Source organism: Gymnoscopelus microlampas, assembly GCF_963454915.1.
Source record: "Gymnoscopelus microlampas genome assembly, chromosome: 23".
In the NCBI taxonomy this organism is placed as follows: Eukaryota; Metazoa; Chordata; class Actinopteri; order Myctophiformes; family Myctophidae; genus Gymnoscopelus; species Gymnoscopelus microlampas.
Window position 1 is genome coordinate 22,492,194 of NC_139960.1, and position 15,771 is coordinate 22,507,964.

Here is a 15,771-nt window from a genome sequence, read left to right on the forward strand (position 1 = left end):
GGGGTCCGTGGCCATAAAGCATACGTTAATGTGGGGGTCTCTACTGATTTATAGCATCCATAACTAGACGCGTCGCAATTCTGGGAAATTGCAAAGTGTGGTTGCGCCGACCGTATCACGACTCGAGGGATACGTCGGGAGGAATACCGTCGGAGGCCGTGCGACGTGCCATTCGAATCGGGTGCCGATCGGATCCTGCCTTCGTGATACGTGCCGTTTTGATTTTAGGAAATAGGCCCCTCCCACTAAATAAATAGGCCCCTCCCACAAATGTAACAGACCAATCGTATTGTCACGTCACTCCTGATATCGCTTTTATTTCATTTTGAGAGGACTGATCCCCCCAAAAATCATGTTTTTGCCTCGGTTACATTTTGTGCATTTGTGGCGCCCCCTATGGGTCAAAATGGAAATGCTTTTGGGGATTTGTTGAGTAAACCATCCTCAACATGTGATTCAAATTTGGGATTCACCAGACGTTTCGTTCGTGATTTCTGGCATTTTTGGTAAAACAGGCCCCTCCCACTAACTTTGGAAGCCATTTACGGACAAACGGTAAGGACTATCAAAATGCCGTTTGGATATGTTTATCGCATGGGCCCAGAGATCATGTGTACCGATTTTTGACATAGACAATTTGGACAAAATATGTGGGAGGAGGAGCTAAAAGTGTGTTTTGATGAAAATTAAAAATGGCGGAAAATCTATCCTGACACAAATGCGTCATGACCCAAGGAATCTAGGGAAAAAATATTTTTAATTTACGACCTACGGTTCAAGAGTTATAGGCTAAAACGTAAAGTGGGCTGTTATAGCGCCACCATGAGGCCGACTGGTGTAATTTTTTTTCCAATAATTTTGGACTAAATCATGAACCACCCCTCCAAGTCTTGAAACTCTAGCCCTTACGGTTTCTGAGAAATAAATACTTGAATGGGAGTTTTTTCATTTTCCCATTAAAGTGGATGGGGACATTTAATGCACTAATAAATCAATATCAATTAAACTATGAAACCAATCTCTTAGCAAAATACAAGCACACGATTCCCGGTGAAGCCGGTCATTTTGACATATGGCACTAAATTGGGAAAAATAAATTGTGGGAGGAGATGCGGTTCAAAATAAACTGTTATGGCCTCGGAGGATAACAATAGTCTGGTTGCCCTGTTAGGGCAACCACACTAAAAATGTATATAAAGTAGTTAATATAGCTGATCGTGATGTGACACATATATATATATAATAATTTAGAGTAGACATTTACTTTTTACCCACTTTCCCCTAATCTAGACATTAAGCACGCACGCACGCACGCACGCACGCACGCACGCACGCACACACACACACACACACACACACACACACACACACACACACACACACACACACACACACACACACACACACACACACACACACACACACACACACACACACACACACACACACACACACACACACACACACACAGTGTGTTCACTGTCGTTGTATCCTACTGGCTCACCTGCCAGTGCAGGAGCCCCCACCGGGAGGACGCAGCAGCACCACCGTACCACTCCTCTCGCCCAACACTCCCACCACACCCCAGCCTGTACTTACACATATCGTCACTGTCGGGGCGAAACCTCATATGTCCAAAACTGTTACTTTTCAGGATTCAGATTCAAAAACAGCAAAAGTAGCAGATCTACAAGCTCTACTACTACTTGATCTGCTACTTTTGATGCCGTTATATGATCAAGTAGTACGATTATTAATTTACGAAAAAACTCAAAAAGTTAGAACAAGGAGGTTTTTGCCCGACAGCAACGACATATTAAAACCCATTAAGACCTGGAACGCATCTGTGTCACTTTAGATTTCTTTGGCTATTCAAAAATAGCAGATCTACAAGCTCATAGCTTGTAGATCTTTTTTTGGGGGAAATTTTTTTGGGGGGATTTTTTTCAAAAAACGGTTAGGATTTAGAAAACATTTTTAAGAATCGCCTCAGGTCTTAATGGGTTAAACTGGTGGTTGTGCACAGGCTTGGTCATAAACGTGCGGCTCCTCGGGTGTCTGGGTGACATTTGGAGAGGACATGCAGCATGTCACCGGGCTGTTCTGCTCAGCCAGCTGTCAGTCTGGAGGACGTGTGTGGAACGCAGACGGAGCGTGACTCAGCGGACGGACCCGCCCATCGCAAGAGGACGAGTCTATGGGAGGCAGCGTTCATGAAGAGCAGGTTACACACAGATCAGATGCCATCACAACTAACCCAATACGATTCCATAGATGCCCACAGTAAGCAAAGCATGTTGGGGTTAACCCATTAAAGCATGTTACTGTTATTGAACTAACACTCTATAGCAATAAGTACTATCAGAATATAGAGCTATTCAACACTTAACTATACAAAGAACATCACTTACCCTACCTTTAATAATTATTTGGGGGCCCACTTGCAATACCCTCACGGCCCATCAGTGCACTAAAGGGATCCCGGTGGACCCTCCACAGATCTGATTGCAGTGGGTGTTTTTTAAGTAGCTGCAAGCGTGAGTACAGTAGTGGAACCCGCAATAATCTGGATGTAGAGCATCTTTAAGCATGCAGCAGTGTGGGTGGAGCATGTTGCAGCATGGTGATTACAATACAAAAGCAAAGCAAGGAGCTCTGACACTTGGATGCATTTGTCAATTGCGGGAGCGGGACTGAGAAAATAGGCTGGCTGGCCGACGCGCGCACACACGCACACACGCGCACGCACACACACACACACACACACCCACACCCACACACACACACACACACACACACACACACACACACACACACACGTTATGCAGTACTAAGGACAGACGTGGTATAATTCAGTATCACAGCATATTCATTTAATCTCTTAGAAATGACACTTATCATGCACTTCACCATAGTGCATAATCAAAATAACCTGAGCTGACCGCAATATTTCATATTCTGACAAAGAAGTCCCGTTATTTGATTGGAAGGGATCAATCGCTGCAGATCGACTTGAACTGCCGAACCTTTGAGCACCACATTTTATGTCTCTTTTCGACTATGAAGGGTAAATCCAGAAACTTAACCTGAAACTTTCCAGAAACCCTGAAGTTCTGCAATGTTGTTTTTGTTAGAATGTTCTTTTTTGCAAGTTCTCAGTTCTGGGTTCTCAGAACTCACATTGGGTCCAGGACCCAAATTAGGTTCTGAGAAGTGTATCTGAAACCAAGCTGTAGCTTATGGAAACAAACCCAGAACCTGATGTCACAAGGCACAGCATGGTTCACTTAGTTCCTGTAGTCGAAAAGAGGCATAAGTCATTGTGGTATTTTGATGCCATGATTATCTAACATGATCTAATATGACATTTTGTGGCCACACCATTGATGAAAAGGCCAAGGCTGAATGAAAGATTGTCATGTCTGTTAACCACAGCACACGAGCACAGCCCAACTAAAAAATTGACAAAAATAGCCGATCTATAAGCTATGAGCTTTTATATGTCTGCCTATAATGACATGCCCAAAAAAGGCATGAAAGTGGTTAAAATGCCTCCGCAGCAGCAGCTGGCTCAGTGGCAGGTGTAAAAAAAATGGATTTACTGGTAGTCGTACTGGGAGCACAGGGAGGACTGGTGCACAAATCCAGGCCATTGTTAAAAAAAAAGGTGGAAATCACAACTATACAGAACAAAATCACACACCTTGACTTTGATACAAGTTCAGTGTACAGTACAAGTACATACATACGCGCCCTTTTGGGTCCACTTTCACCCCCTCAGAGTTAAATCAACAATGAGGATTTTAATATCGCTGTTGTCGGGCAGAAACCTCCAAATCTCCATATTCGAAACTTTTGTGTTTTTTACCTAAATTAACACCATCATACTGCAGCGTCACACGAAAGCATCATAAGATGCAGATCTGCTACTTTTGCGTTTTTTTATTGAATCCCTGAAAAGTTTTGGACATATGAGGTTTCCACCCGAAAGAGACGATACGTATGCAGGTATTCAAATTGTTTTAGGTTTGTTTGACAGAAATGCTTTCATTTCATGCATGTATAGGCACGGACAATAAGTTAACCTGATAGAGTGGAATGTAACCCCCCCCCCCCCGTATCTCTACTCCTTAATCTGATTAAGGCCATAGAAAACATTACAAATGGTGTAAAAGTGATTATACCGTTGCACAGATTTCAAGTTTAACAAGGCAAAGATTTTTTCTTTTAGACTTTCTCAAGACAATAGTGTTACTGTTACGTTTCACACCCTTGAAGACACCAACAGCACAGATAGAGAACAGTTTTACAGTTTACGACTCAACGTATAATTATAGGTGCACACACACAGAAGCTTTAAATTAGCTCACAAGGAAAAGTAGAAATCCCCTTAATGCAATATTAATCGAATGCACCGAGTGTCGTTCAGCTGGTCACGGAATCACATGCACATGACCTTAACCAACAAATTATAAGCATTACATTTGACATTTGACAACAACAATGGCAGAGGAAGTGCGGTTAAGGTTTACCTCTGTGTTTGTTGTGGTTCCCCTGAACCCCACGGCCCCAACTGACCCAGAAAATAGCAACAATAATAACAAAAATTGTGATAAAAATTATTTCTGACATTTTTCTCTATGCTAACAAACACCAGTTTCTGTTTTTGTCTCAGGGGAACGGTCAGTTACACACAGGAAGTTCTCCAAGGCTCAGGTGTTTACAAGATGATATATTGAGTATATACAGTAGGTTTCATTTAACCACTTACTGTAAGCTCTATTTCATACTTTGTCGTACAGCAGTGTCGCACAGACAAAATAGACAATCTATCTTTGAAACCTTTTGAATATTTTCTGCCTATGCTCAAAATAGGGGCTTGAACCCTACTGTAGCACCCGCTATCCTGGGGGAAACATTTGCCAGAAATAGCTCACAACGCGTAGTGTCGCAACACGTTGTGAGCCATTAGAGCTGGTATTTATGGCGAAGACATTTGGTGTAGAAGGAAAGAAGAGCAGACCAAGTACAGAGCCAACTCGGGTCTATTTTACTAAGTATAGAGGAGGGTTTAAGTGTTTAAAGCTGGTAGTCAATTCCTTGACTTGAAAAAGTTTGAGAACCACTGTATAGAGGATATGTTGTTCAGGATGCGGAACTTTGGATTGGGTTGGTAACAGACCCAGCATGATATTTTTTTAAGAGAGTTGACGCCACTAGCGTTGACTCCCATTGTAAGAATGGAATGCGGAAGTTCTCTTTCTATCTCAATGAGGAAGTTCCAATGTTTGGAACTACAGGAGGCAACATCCCGCTCTCTCTCTCTATGGGTCTGGTAACACCTCTCTCTCTCTCACTGCACCCGCTGGAGGACGTAGAGGATTCCAATGTTGTCGATGGTGATGAAGGTGGAGAAGTCAGGTGACACGTGGATCCTCTTCAGGTTGGCACCTGTGGGGTAGAAGGTCTGGAGGGCCTCGCCCCTCTCCACGTCCCACCACTGGTACAGAGAGAGAGAGAGAGAGAGAGAGAGAGAGAGAGAGATAGAGAGAGGAGAAAAAAGGAAAATGTTCATCTGTCGTTGGATCTATCTCCTCCACACAAGCCAAACCAACATGAACCACAGACACACACGGGCGCGCGCACGCAAAGACACACAATTTCTCACACTGTCTTAAAAAAAGGTACTCTGATCATGCTTGCATGCACACACAGCAAGCCCACTTCCAGCAAGTTTTGTAGAGTGATTCTGTTAAAACTGGGAGAGTGTCAGTGTGTGTGGGTGTTTACAGTACAGTGTGTGTGTGTGTGTGTGTGTGTGTGTGTGTGTGTGTGTGTGTGTGTGTGTGTGTGTGTGTGTGTGTGTGTGTGTGTGTGTGTGTGTGTGTGTGTGTGTGTGAGAGACAGAAGGGAAACATGCCTGAATTCTTAATGGTCCTAGTTTCACTCATTTACGCTAGCCTTACTTGTACTTCCTACAGCGGTTAAAGAAGGATGTCTAAAGCCTGTCGATGCGGCCCGTTGTGAGCTTGTAGATCGACTATTTCCACCATTTTTAAAAAACATTTGAAGATGTACAGAACACTTTTCCAACAGATAAATTCATACAGATGAAAGGAAATCGATTCTGATGATTATACACAAAATAATAGCTCTATTATATTATATGTATTATATAGTGATATATCGTCTCTGTCAGGTGGAAACCTCATATGTCCACAACTGTTGCTTTTCAGGATTCAGGATCTGCTAATTTTGATGCTTTTGTGTAGTGCGATCAGGTAGGTTCGTTAATTTAAGAACAAACACAAAAGGTTTGAATGTGGAATAAGAGGTTTCTACCCGACAGTGACGATACGGTGATACGTTGTATACATCTGGTTGAGTTTCAAATCTATCCGGTCAACTTTGTCATTGTTGCTTTGGTGGTGCTGTAGCAGGGTGGTTCTCAACCAGTGGTCCTTGAGGGGGATTCCAGGTGGTCCCCAGCTAAATGATGGAGAGTTGGTAACCAAATGGACCCTTATTAGATCTTCTCTTGAGTGTAAAATGAAACCAAATGGACCCCTTTCATTTTACGCTCTCAAGAGTTAAATTATTGTTAAACATCTGCATTACTTAATTTACAACAAGTCTACACAATTAAGGAATGTAGAATAATTGTTATTTTAATCAACGTTTGCCTGTTATCTCTCCTATGGTACTGTACCACATCAATACAGCAGGGAATTGTGGACAAACTCGTATCCAACGATAACAAAATATTCTAAGTCTTGGGTCTGAGAGTCTAAATCTCATCAAACGGTGGTCCATGGCTCAAATGCCAAATAAATAATGGACCTTGATATGAAAAGGGTTGAAAACCATTGCTGTAGCAGGGTGGCTCAGATCCTCTGAAGGAGGCAGTTACTGTACCTGCCAAAACCTTGGTTTGTTTACTCTGTGTCCTATAAAAAATATTGGCACAAAATATTGGCAAATATTGGCTACCAGTGTGTGCGGCCAGCTTCTTGTCTCTTGAAGACCACTATTTAGTTTATTCTGCCGTTGGCCGGCACCACTTTAACCATGCCGCGCTACCAGCTTGTAGATCTGCTATTTTGTGTTTTTAAATCGTGATTCTTTTTGCAAATCTTTTAGTACATATATTTTTTAAAGCGAACATTTTTAACTCCAAACTTTGCTTCTGGGGATTTTACAAATGTCTTCTAAATCCAGTTAAAAACAGATAAAAATACAGTATAATAATACCAGTTAAAAATACAGTTAAAAACAATATATAATATCAGTGGTTCTCAAACTTTTCTCATGTCAAGGATCCCCAAAATGATATATTAGTCCACGGACCCCCCTCCCCATCTCAAAATATTTTGTTCCAGGGACACCGAGAAGCAAAGATTTGAGTTAAAAATGTATATAAGATTTGCACTCATTTTCATGATTTGTTTTAAAAAAAATAGCAGATCTACAAGCTTATAGCGCGGCACTCGGTATGAGCGTTACCGGGGCCAGGGGGGGGGTCGCTAATACCCACCATCTCCAAAATGTTCATACACAGTTTTCATACAGGTGTACACAGTCTGCCGTAAAGTTTGTTGTTACGTTTTGCATGGGTAGTTGAGTGTAGGCCTCTTTCCGGCCCTGGTTTGGGCGTATGGTACACAACAATATAAATGTTAAATGAGACCCCCTGAGCAGCGCAATGTGCAATAAAGTGGTGGTGATGCACTTTCTTTAAGTAGGTTGTAGATGTTGGTTCTTAAGGTCTAGTTATGCGTGTGCGTAAGAGAGATTTTGAAAGAAAACAGGCCACTTCAGTCTCCAGATATACAGACTGGAACAGAAATATCAGAGGCAACAAATACCTAACTTACCAGCAAGTATGAGCATGTGCGTGCAAACACAAACACACACACACACACACACACACACACACACACACACACACACACAAGCAATGTTCATTAATCATGCAAACCCTTCAGCACTACTAAATGGAGCTTATTTTGCATATCGCTGTTATTGTACTGTAGGGGCTTGGTACTGTGACCTTCATCAGTGCTTAACCACTTAACCCATTAAAACCGGGAAAGCAACATACTATTTCAGAAAACTCTTAGGATTTAGAACAGTGGTTTAGAACAGTGGTTCTCAAAAATAGCAGATATACAAGCTCACAGACACGCACGCACGCACAAAATGTGACTGTAAAGGCTTACTTAATAATTAAAACCTGAAAGACCTCTCTCTCTCTGTGTGTGTAACATATGTGTTTCACTCTCTCATGCCATGCTTCCTTCTCACCTCATCTTTTCCCCCAAGTCCCATTCAGTACTGTACTTGATGTCATGAGATGGATTTCCACTTTGATCCCCAAAAAACAGAACAACACTGTTTGAAACCCACAGTACGCCTAGCCGATCTACAAAATCACAGCAATGTTTGGCTATTTCTTCCAGAATAGGCATGCTGGGGTTCAAGTGGTTAAAGTTCCCACCTATTTTGTTTAACCCATTAAAAACATTTAAAAAAAAGCATCTGTGTAATTTTAGATTCTAGATCTAGTATCTGCAACACATCAATTGTGCTTACAAACAGCTGTATAAAAACAACCCGTATATCTTTCTCGATAGGAGTATAGAGAACGCGTGCGTGTGTGTGATATCCTCAGAGCAGATGGTTCATGTGCTGATATGAACACTATTACTCGGGGACTGCTGATTTATGAGAGAGCTAGTGATGTGCAGATATAATGTACTGTATACTATGTGTGCGTGTGTTTGTGTGTGTGTGTGTGACACATGGAGGACAGTCCCCTGGGGGACATTTTACTGTAACGTGTGGGAGAACATCTTGGTCTCAAAACATTTTCTTTTTTCTACCAAACTCCTAGCACAGCTTATCTGCTTGACAGCTTCTCTTTATACCAAGGAAAAAACTAAGGAAAAAACATTTGAATATTTTAATAAAAACCTTCCAATCTAAACCGGGCTCTCTGAACCAAACACGTACAGTATTTTGTTGTTTTTGTCTGTTAACTGTCTGTTTTATTTGCACGAAAAGAAACCGATTTTTAACCACCGTTGACGGTGGTTAAATGTACGTCGTCCGTTTCTTTTCCCAAGGATCTATACTAGGCCCTTTCTTCTCTTTGCCGAAAATAGAAGATCTACAAGGTCACAAGACGTCTTTTAGGCGTCTTTTAAAGAAAAAATGTTTTGGCAAATTCCACGAGGGCGCTCTAATGCAACTTGGGAATGATTCCTCGATTCTGCTAGAAGGAATCGACGGATATGACGTCATCCCAAAAAACGTCACTTCCGTCGATTCCTATATTAGGATTTGGAGAAAAATACTAGCTCGGATTCTTTCTTTTTTTTGTGAAAACTAGCCATTTTCGACAAAATGGACGATTGCGGTAGAAATGTTTTTGTTCCAGTGGATAGACGAGACCCTCCCCCACCCCCGGACACTTTTTGTTTACATCCGCGTGCACGTTGTGGCTTCTGCGGCTCTCCAGAGATCGTCAAAACAAGGTAAAAAACGCTGGCACCCAGCGGATGAAGCGGATACATAGTACACTCAATGGCACTCAATGTGTTACGTAGTTAAATAAAATAAAACAAAGTTTAATCAGCGATGTTATTCAATATGTATTGGGGGTCCCTGCTTCATCTCTCTCTCAGCTAAGGGGTCCTTGGCCTGAAAAATGTTGAAGACCCCTGGACTATGCCCTCTTCAACACCTATTCCTACAGTACGTCCAATGAGAGCCTCCAACAGTGCAGTGCATAGTCTGAGGCAGAGCCAACCAGCTCCAAACGTCACATTTTTGGTGATGATAAACCTTTTACTGTTGGAGCATATTCCAGTGTGCGGTCTCTATTTAGTGTGGTTGCCCTAACAGGGCAACCAGACTATAGTACTCTATACACTTTACATCTTTATTTATTTATAGATAAACTTTTTTCAAACCGCTACTCCTCCCACAGTTTTTATCCCCTAATGTTGTGCCATATATCAAAATGACCGTCTAAATCGGGAATCGTGCGCTTGTATTTTGCTAAGAGATTGGTTAAATAGTTTAATTGATATTGATTTATTAGTGCATTAAATGTCCCCCATCCACTTTAATGTAAAAGTGAAAAAACTCAACTTCAAGTATTTTTTTCTCAGAAGCCTTAAGAGCTAGAGTTATCAGATTTGGAGGGAAAATTCATAATTAAGTCCCAAATTATTTAAAAAAATATCACACCATTCGGCCTCATGGTGGCGCTATAACAGCCCCCTTTACGTTTTGGCCCGTAACTCTTGAACCATAGGTCCTAAAATCAAAATTTCTTTTCACCTGGATTCCTTGGGTCACGACGCATCTCCCCATATAGGCCACGCCCATTTGCGTCAGGATAGATTTTTTGATATTGATTTATTTGTGCATTAAATTTCCCCATCCACTTTAATGGGAATTGCAAAAACTCCCATTCAAGTATTATTTTCTCGGAAACCGTAAAGGCTACAGTTACAAAACTTGGAGGGGAGGTTAATAGTTTTTTGAAAAATTATTAAGAAAATAATCACACCAGTCGGCCACATGGTGGCGCTATAACAGCCCCCTTTACCTTTTGGCCTGTAACTCTTGAACCGTAGGTCGTAAAATCAAAATTTCTTTTTCCCTGGATTCCTTGGGTCACGACGCATCTTCCCATATAGGCCACGCCCATTTGCGTCAGGATAGATTTTCCGCCATTTTGAATTTTCTTCAAAACACACTTTTTGCTCCTTTTCCTTCCATTTTTCCCCAAATCTCACACAAATCGGTACACGTGATCTATGGACCCATGCGATAAACCTATCCAAGCGGAATTTTGATAGTCCGTACCGTCCGTCCGTAAATGGCTTCCAAAGTTAGCGGGAGGGGCCCGTTTGACCAAAAATGCCATAAATCACGAACGAAACGTCCGGTCAATCCCAATTTTGAATCACATGTCGAGGGTGGTATACTACACCAATCCCCAAAAGCATTTCTACTTTGATCCATAAGGGGCGCCACGAATGCACGAAATGTAACCGTTTGATGCAAAAACATGATTTTTGGGGGATCAATCCTCTCAAAATGAAACGCAGGTGATCTCAGGAGTGACGCGACGATGTAATTGGCGCAGTCTCCGACGGTATTCCTCCCGGCGTATTACCGGAGTCCCGACCGCGTCGGCGCAACCACACTTTGCAATTTCCCCGGAATTGCGACGCGTCTAGTTTTCTACTGTTGTTCACTTCTGCCCTGCACCTGGATTTTAAAATTGGTTGGATGTGCGTGCTCTGAGTCTATACTTGTAGGCTGCAACAGTGCATATTTTGTATTCAATCCAATCCAGTTTGATACCTGCGTTTTTTTCTGCTCTGTAATGAAAATCATGTGTGTTTTGAGGAACATGCAGCTATGGGAATCACGCAGGTGAATATAATCAAGATTAATATGTATTCATAAGGGTCTATCTATGTCATCACGCAGAGCGTTTGTGTTTTCAGCAAGTAAATGGATGTCCATATTAAGACCACAGATATGCTCTAAAAGTGTGAAAAACGTATATTTCATTTCACCACGTCTTTAATATAGTCTTACCAATTAGGCTTTATCAGTACACTGTCCCTGGCCAGCCTTGTATCTATGAAGCAAAAGAGAGGATGTGTGTGTGTGTGTATGTGTGTGTGTGTGTGTGTGTGTGTGTGTGTGTGTGTGTGTGTGTGTGTGTGTGTGTGTGTGTGTGTGTGTGTGTGTGTGTGTGTGTGTGTGTGTGTGTGTGTGTGTGTGTGTGTGTGTGTGTGTGTGTGTGCGTGCGTGCGTGCGTGCGTGCGTGCGTGCGTGCGTGCGTGCGTGCGTGCGTGCGTGCGTGCGTGCGTGCGTGCGTGCGTGCGTGCGTGCGTGCGCGCGTGTGAGTGTGTTTGATGTGTGTGAGTCATGGCAGTGGTAATTGCTGATTTCTGGATGGTCCTTGATAATAGAAATGATTGTCCATTACACTGTTATCTTCACATGCACACACTCATGGCTGAAAAGCTACACCGTCCTCCAGCTTCAGATAAGCCCTCTGGTTCGGTCTCTCTCTCTTGGACACAAAAGCACACACGCACGCAGGCATGCACGCACACACACACATTCTGATTTTCAACGCAATGCAACGCATTGTGAGGTTGTGAATTAGCTATTTTAGTTATTTGTCATACAACAAATTATATAAAGGTATATATATGGTTAAGAAACGTTCCCCACATTTTCTTACAAATCAAACCCTGTGTGCGAGCGCGCGCACACACACACACACACACACACACACACACACACACACACACACACACACACACACACACACACACACACACACACACACACACACACACACACACACACACACACACACACACACACACACACACACACACACACACACACACACACACACACACACACACACCTGGTATAGCAGCCTATGTGCAGGTGCATAAGTCTACTTCAACCCACACAACAGCAGGAGACTGTACCCTAAATCTGCCCTGATTACAATTTAGGCATTTAGCTGATGTGTGCTTGCCATTAGCCTCACTTCCTGCACAACTAAATAGGTCTGCTAATTCAGGCTATCTGGGGAAAAAGTCTGCTTTGCATACATAAATAAGTAACCTGTGTATGTGTGTGCAGGTGTGCGTGTGTGTGTGTGTGTGCACGCGCAAGTGACTGTAGGAGCCAGTGTGGTATAGTGTAGTGCTAGGCCAAAGTGGGAGCGCCCAGTTTGCATGTCTTTCAGAGGGGGGTGGGGGGTGGCGGGGGGGCAATTCATCTTCCTGGCACATAAATAGCTCCAACACACAGTCTCTGGAGAGAGGTGCAGTTCCCTGGCTTTAAAAAGCCTCGTAAAGTCTCTGCAGCCAGGAGGACACACACAAAGAGAGGAGTGAGAGGAGGTGAGAGACCACAGAGTGACAGAAAAGACTTCAGCGGGCCACCTCCACGCCAGAGACAGACCCAGAGACAGAGAGAGAGAGAGAGGGAGACAGAGAGAGGAGAGAAATAGAGAGATAGAGGTGTGTGTAGACCCAGAGTCTTGCTCAGGGGGAACCATTGACTGACACAAAGGGTGAATTATTTATCCAAGGTTCCGTCCACTGAAATATTGATGCTCAGACAATCCACTGCTCTCTCTCTCTGTCTGTCTCTCTCTCTCTCCCTTCCTTTGTCTCCTTTCTTCTTCTTTGCTCTATTTCCACCAGCCTCTCTCCTCCCCTGAGGGAGGTGATCAGGAACTCAAAAAAAAAAGAAGAAAAAAGAATGTAGGTGTAAAATTGAAATCCACTCAGTTTCTCCCATCTAACTTCCTTCCACTGTCTTTCAGCCTGTCACGCTAAACATCCTGACCCCAACACAGTTAGGACTAACGTCTTAACCATGAAGTGTACATTTCATCAGGGTCGCCGCTAAGATGGCCAAAATCACAGTGTGGTCACTATACGACAGAGACAGTTGGAGCGTGTGATCGCTCGTTCTCACTTGTGTACTGTTGTCCGTGTGATTATCATCATGGCAGCAACTATTCATTATTTTCTTAGTGAGTACTCTGTTGATTGATTAATCTTGAAGCATTTTTATTTTTTCTATATCAGTGAATTGACATGACAAAAAAAATGTTATCGATTTTTTATAATCACTAAATTGATTGGTCTGATTAAAGACTCAGATGAAACCCCATTTTATACTTCGCCATACAATGGTGATAGCGAAATTTTTGCACAATATTGACATGCCCAAGAATCTTTTGCCATCACGACTTAGCAAGCAAATAACTCAAAAATATCAATCGTAAGAAATTCAATCTATAACTATTTCATGAATTAATACAAAAAACGTATACAAAAAAACATTTGTTTTCCTCTCCGTTTTCATTTGTTCCTGATGAGGCTGGGACAAAATGAGAGGCGTTCTTCTGTAGCCAAAAGACAATTAATCCTGGTTTTAATGAGCGAAGCACCGAGAAACATTTCAGCATCCTGAGAAATTCTACCTCCCAGCACACAACCCAGAGAACATATTCAAGACATTGTCTCCTTTACTACCGAATGCGACGATGTGACCAGCCTGTCAAAGAACAACAATGTGGATGTATTAAGATATTATATAAGGTATTAATATCTGGTAATTGATTTAAAAACAAATGAGGAACAAAGTGTGCTTTTTGAAATGAAAACAGCTGCCATTTCCTACTTCTGAGATGAAAATAACAAAATCCTAAAAACAGGGAGACTGGCACACTTCAGTGGTTGATTTGCTCTGTGTGTGTGTGTGTGTGTGTGTGTGTGTGTGTGTGTGTGTGTGTGTGTGTGTGTGTGTGTGTGTGTGTGTGTGTGTGTGTGTGTGTGTGTGTGTGTGTGTGTGTGCGTGCGTGTGTGTGTGCGCATAGCATAGTGTTATGGAGTTGTACAGCATTGACAGCAGAAACCATGATCAAATCATCACTCCAGCAATCTCAGTAGCCAGCAAGCAAGACCGCCATATCGACTTGTTTACAAACAGTATGCGAAGCAGGTGCCATGTCAACCGGTCTTACTCCCATCCCAGAATACATTACTTGTCAGAATGTTTAAGGAGGGGAGGACAATTGCGGTTGAAAATGGCAAACGGCACAGCCAGCCATTTCAAATTTCAATAAGTGGGATTTGCTAACAATTCTGCCAAGCTATTCCAGGGGGGGATGCAATGATGTAATGCTGACATCATTACTGTATACAGCAAAAGATTTGTTCCAAAATGAAGTATCTACGATATGCATGAAGTGACAATAATTATATTATATTTTAGACACATTGAATGGTGAACATCATAGTAGTAATAATAATAACACAATCACACACGTACACACACTTAACTACTTAAACCCTTTATACTTCGTTGAATGAGTCACCAAGGGCTACTTTTTATTTCCCGCTACACCAAATCTCGTCGTGGGAAAACAGCCAATCTACCAGCTCACAATGCGTCACCCTGTGATGTGGTGTGAGCTTGTAGATCGGCTATTTTCTCCAAATGTTCACACCAGAATAGGGCCGCTAGAGGTATGTGACATTTAGAATTTCCCTCATACAGAGATAAATACAGTAAATGTACTGAATGTTTCTGTATGTTCAATCTGCTGTATGTCGTGCTCCATTTGGGGATATACAAATTAAACACATTCACCCTGGTGTCCCTATTTTGGGCATATCATATCATATGGCTCCACCAACGGACAGCCACGATGGGAGGCATTAGGTCCTTCAGGTTGGAAGTCTGTTCGTCCGTCCGCACCGTCCCAAACTTGTCAACATGATACCTCAGGAATGCCTTGAGGGACGTCCATGACATTTAGCACAAACGTCCACTTGGACTCGAGGATGAACTGATTAGAAGCAGGTGGTGTCACTGTGACCTCACAAAACATGTTCATTAAGACCTGAGGCTGATTCTACAAATGCCTTCATTCTACAAATGCCTTCAAACACTTTCAAGATTTTTCAAATATGTAAAAAAATAGCACATGTACAATCTCGCAGCGTGGCACGAAGTGACGCACTGTGAGCTTGTACATCTCCTATTTTTGAATAGCCAACACAAAAATCTAAAATGGCACAGATGCTTTCCCGGTTTTAATGGGTTAAATTCCTTCAAAGCCTTCATTCACTAAACATACTATATTAGTCTGGACGGACACAAGATGTACATGGCAACTGGTTGTGGTATTTGTAG

The 15,771-nt window shown here is 42.4% G+C and overlaps 1 protein-coding gene across 2 annotated transcripts in view; it reads right to left on the bottom strand.

The window, feature by feature from the left end:
* Positions 1-2,851: 2,851 nt before the first annotated feature.
* The window catches only part of apaf1 (apoptotic peptidase activating factor 1), a 63,854-nt gene continuing 50,934 nt past the window's right edge, over positions 2,852-15,771 (bottom strand). For both annotated transcript variants that reach the window (XM_084050318.1, XM_084050317.1), the window contains one exon: positions 2,852-5,500. In XM_084050318.1, the coding sequence (XP_083906444.1) occupies positions 5,354-5,500 (147 nt within the window). In that variant the 3' untranslated portion in view covers positions 2,852-5,353. The remainder of the gene's footprint in view (positions 5,501-15,771) is intronic.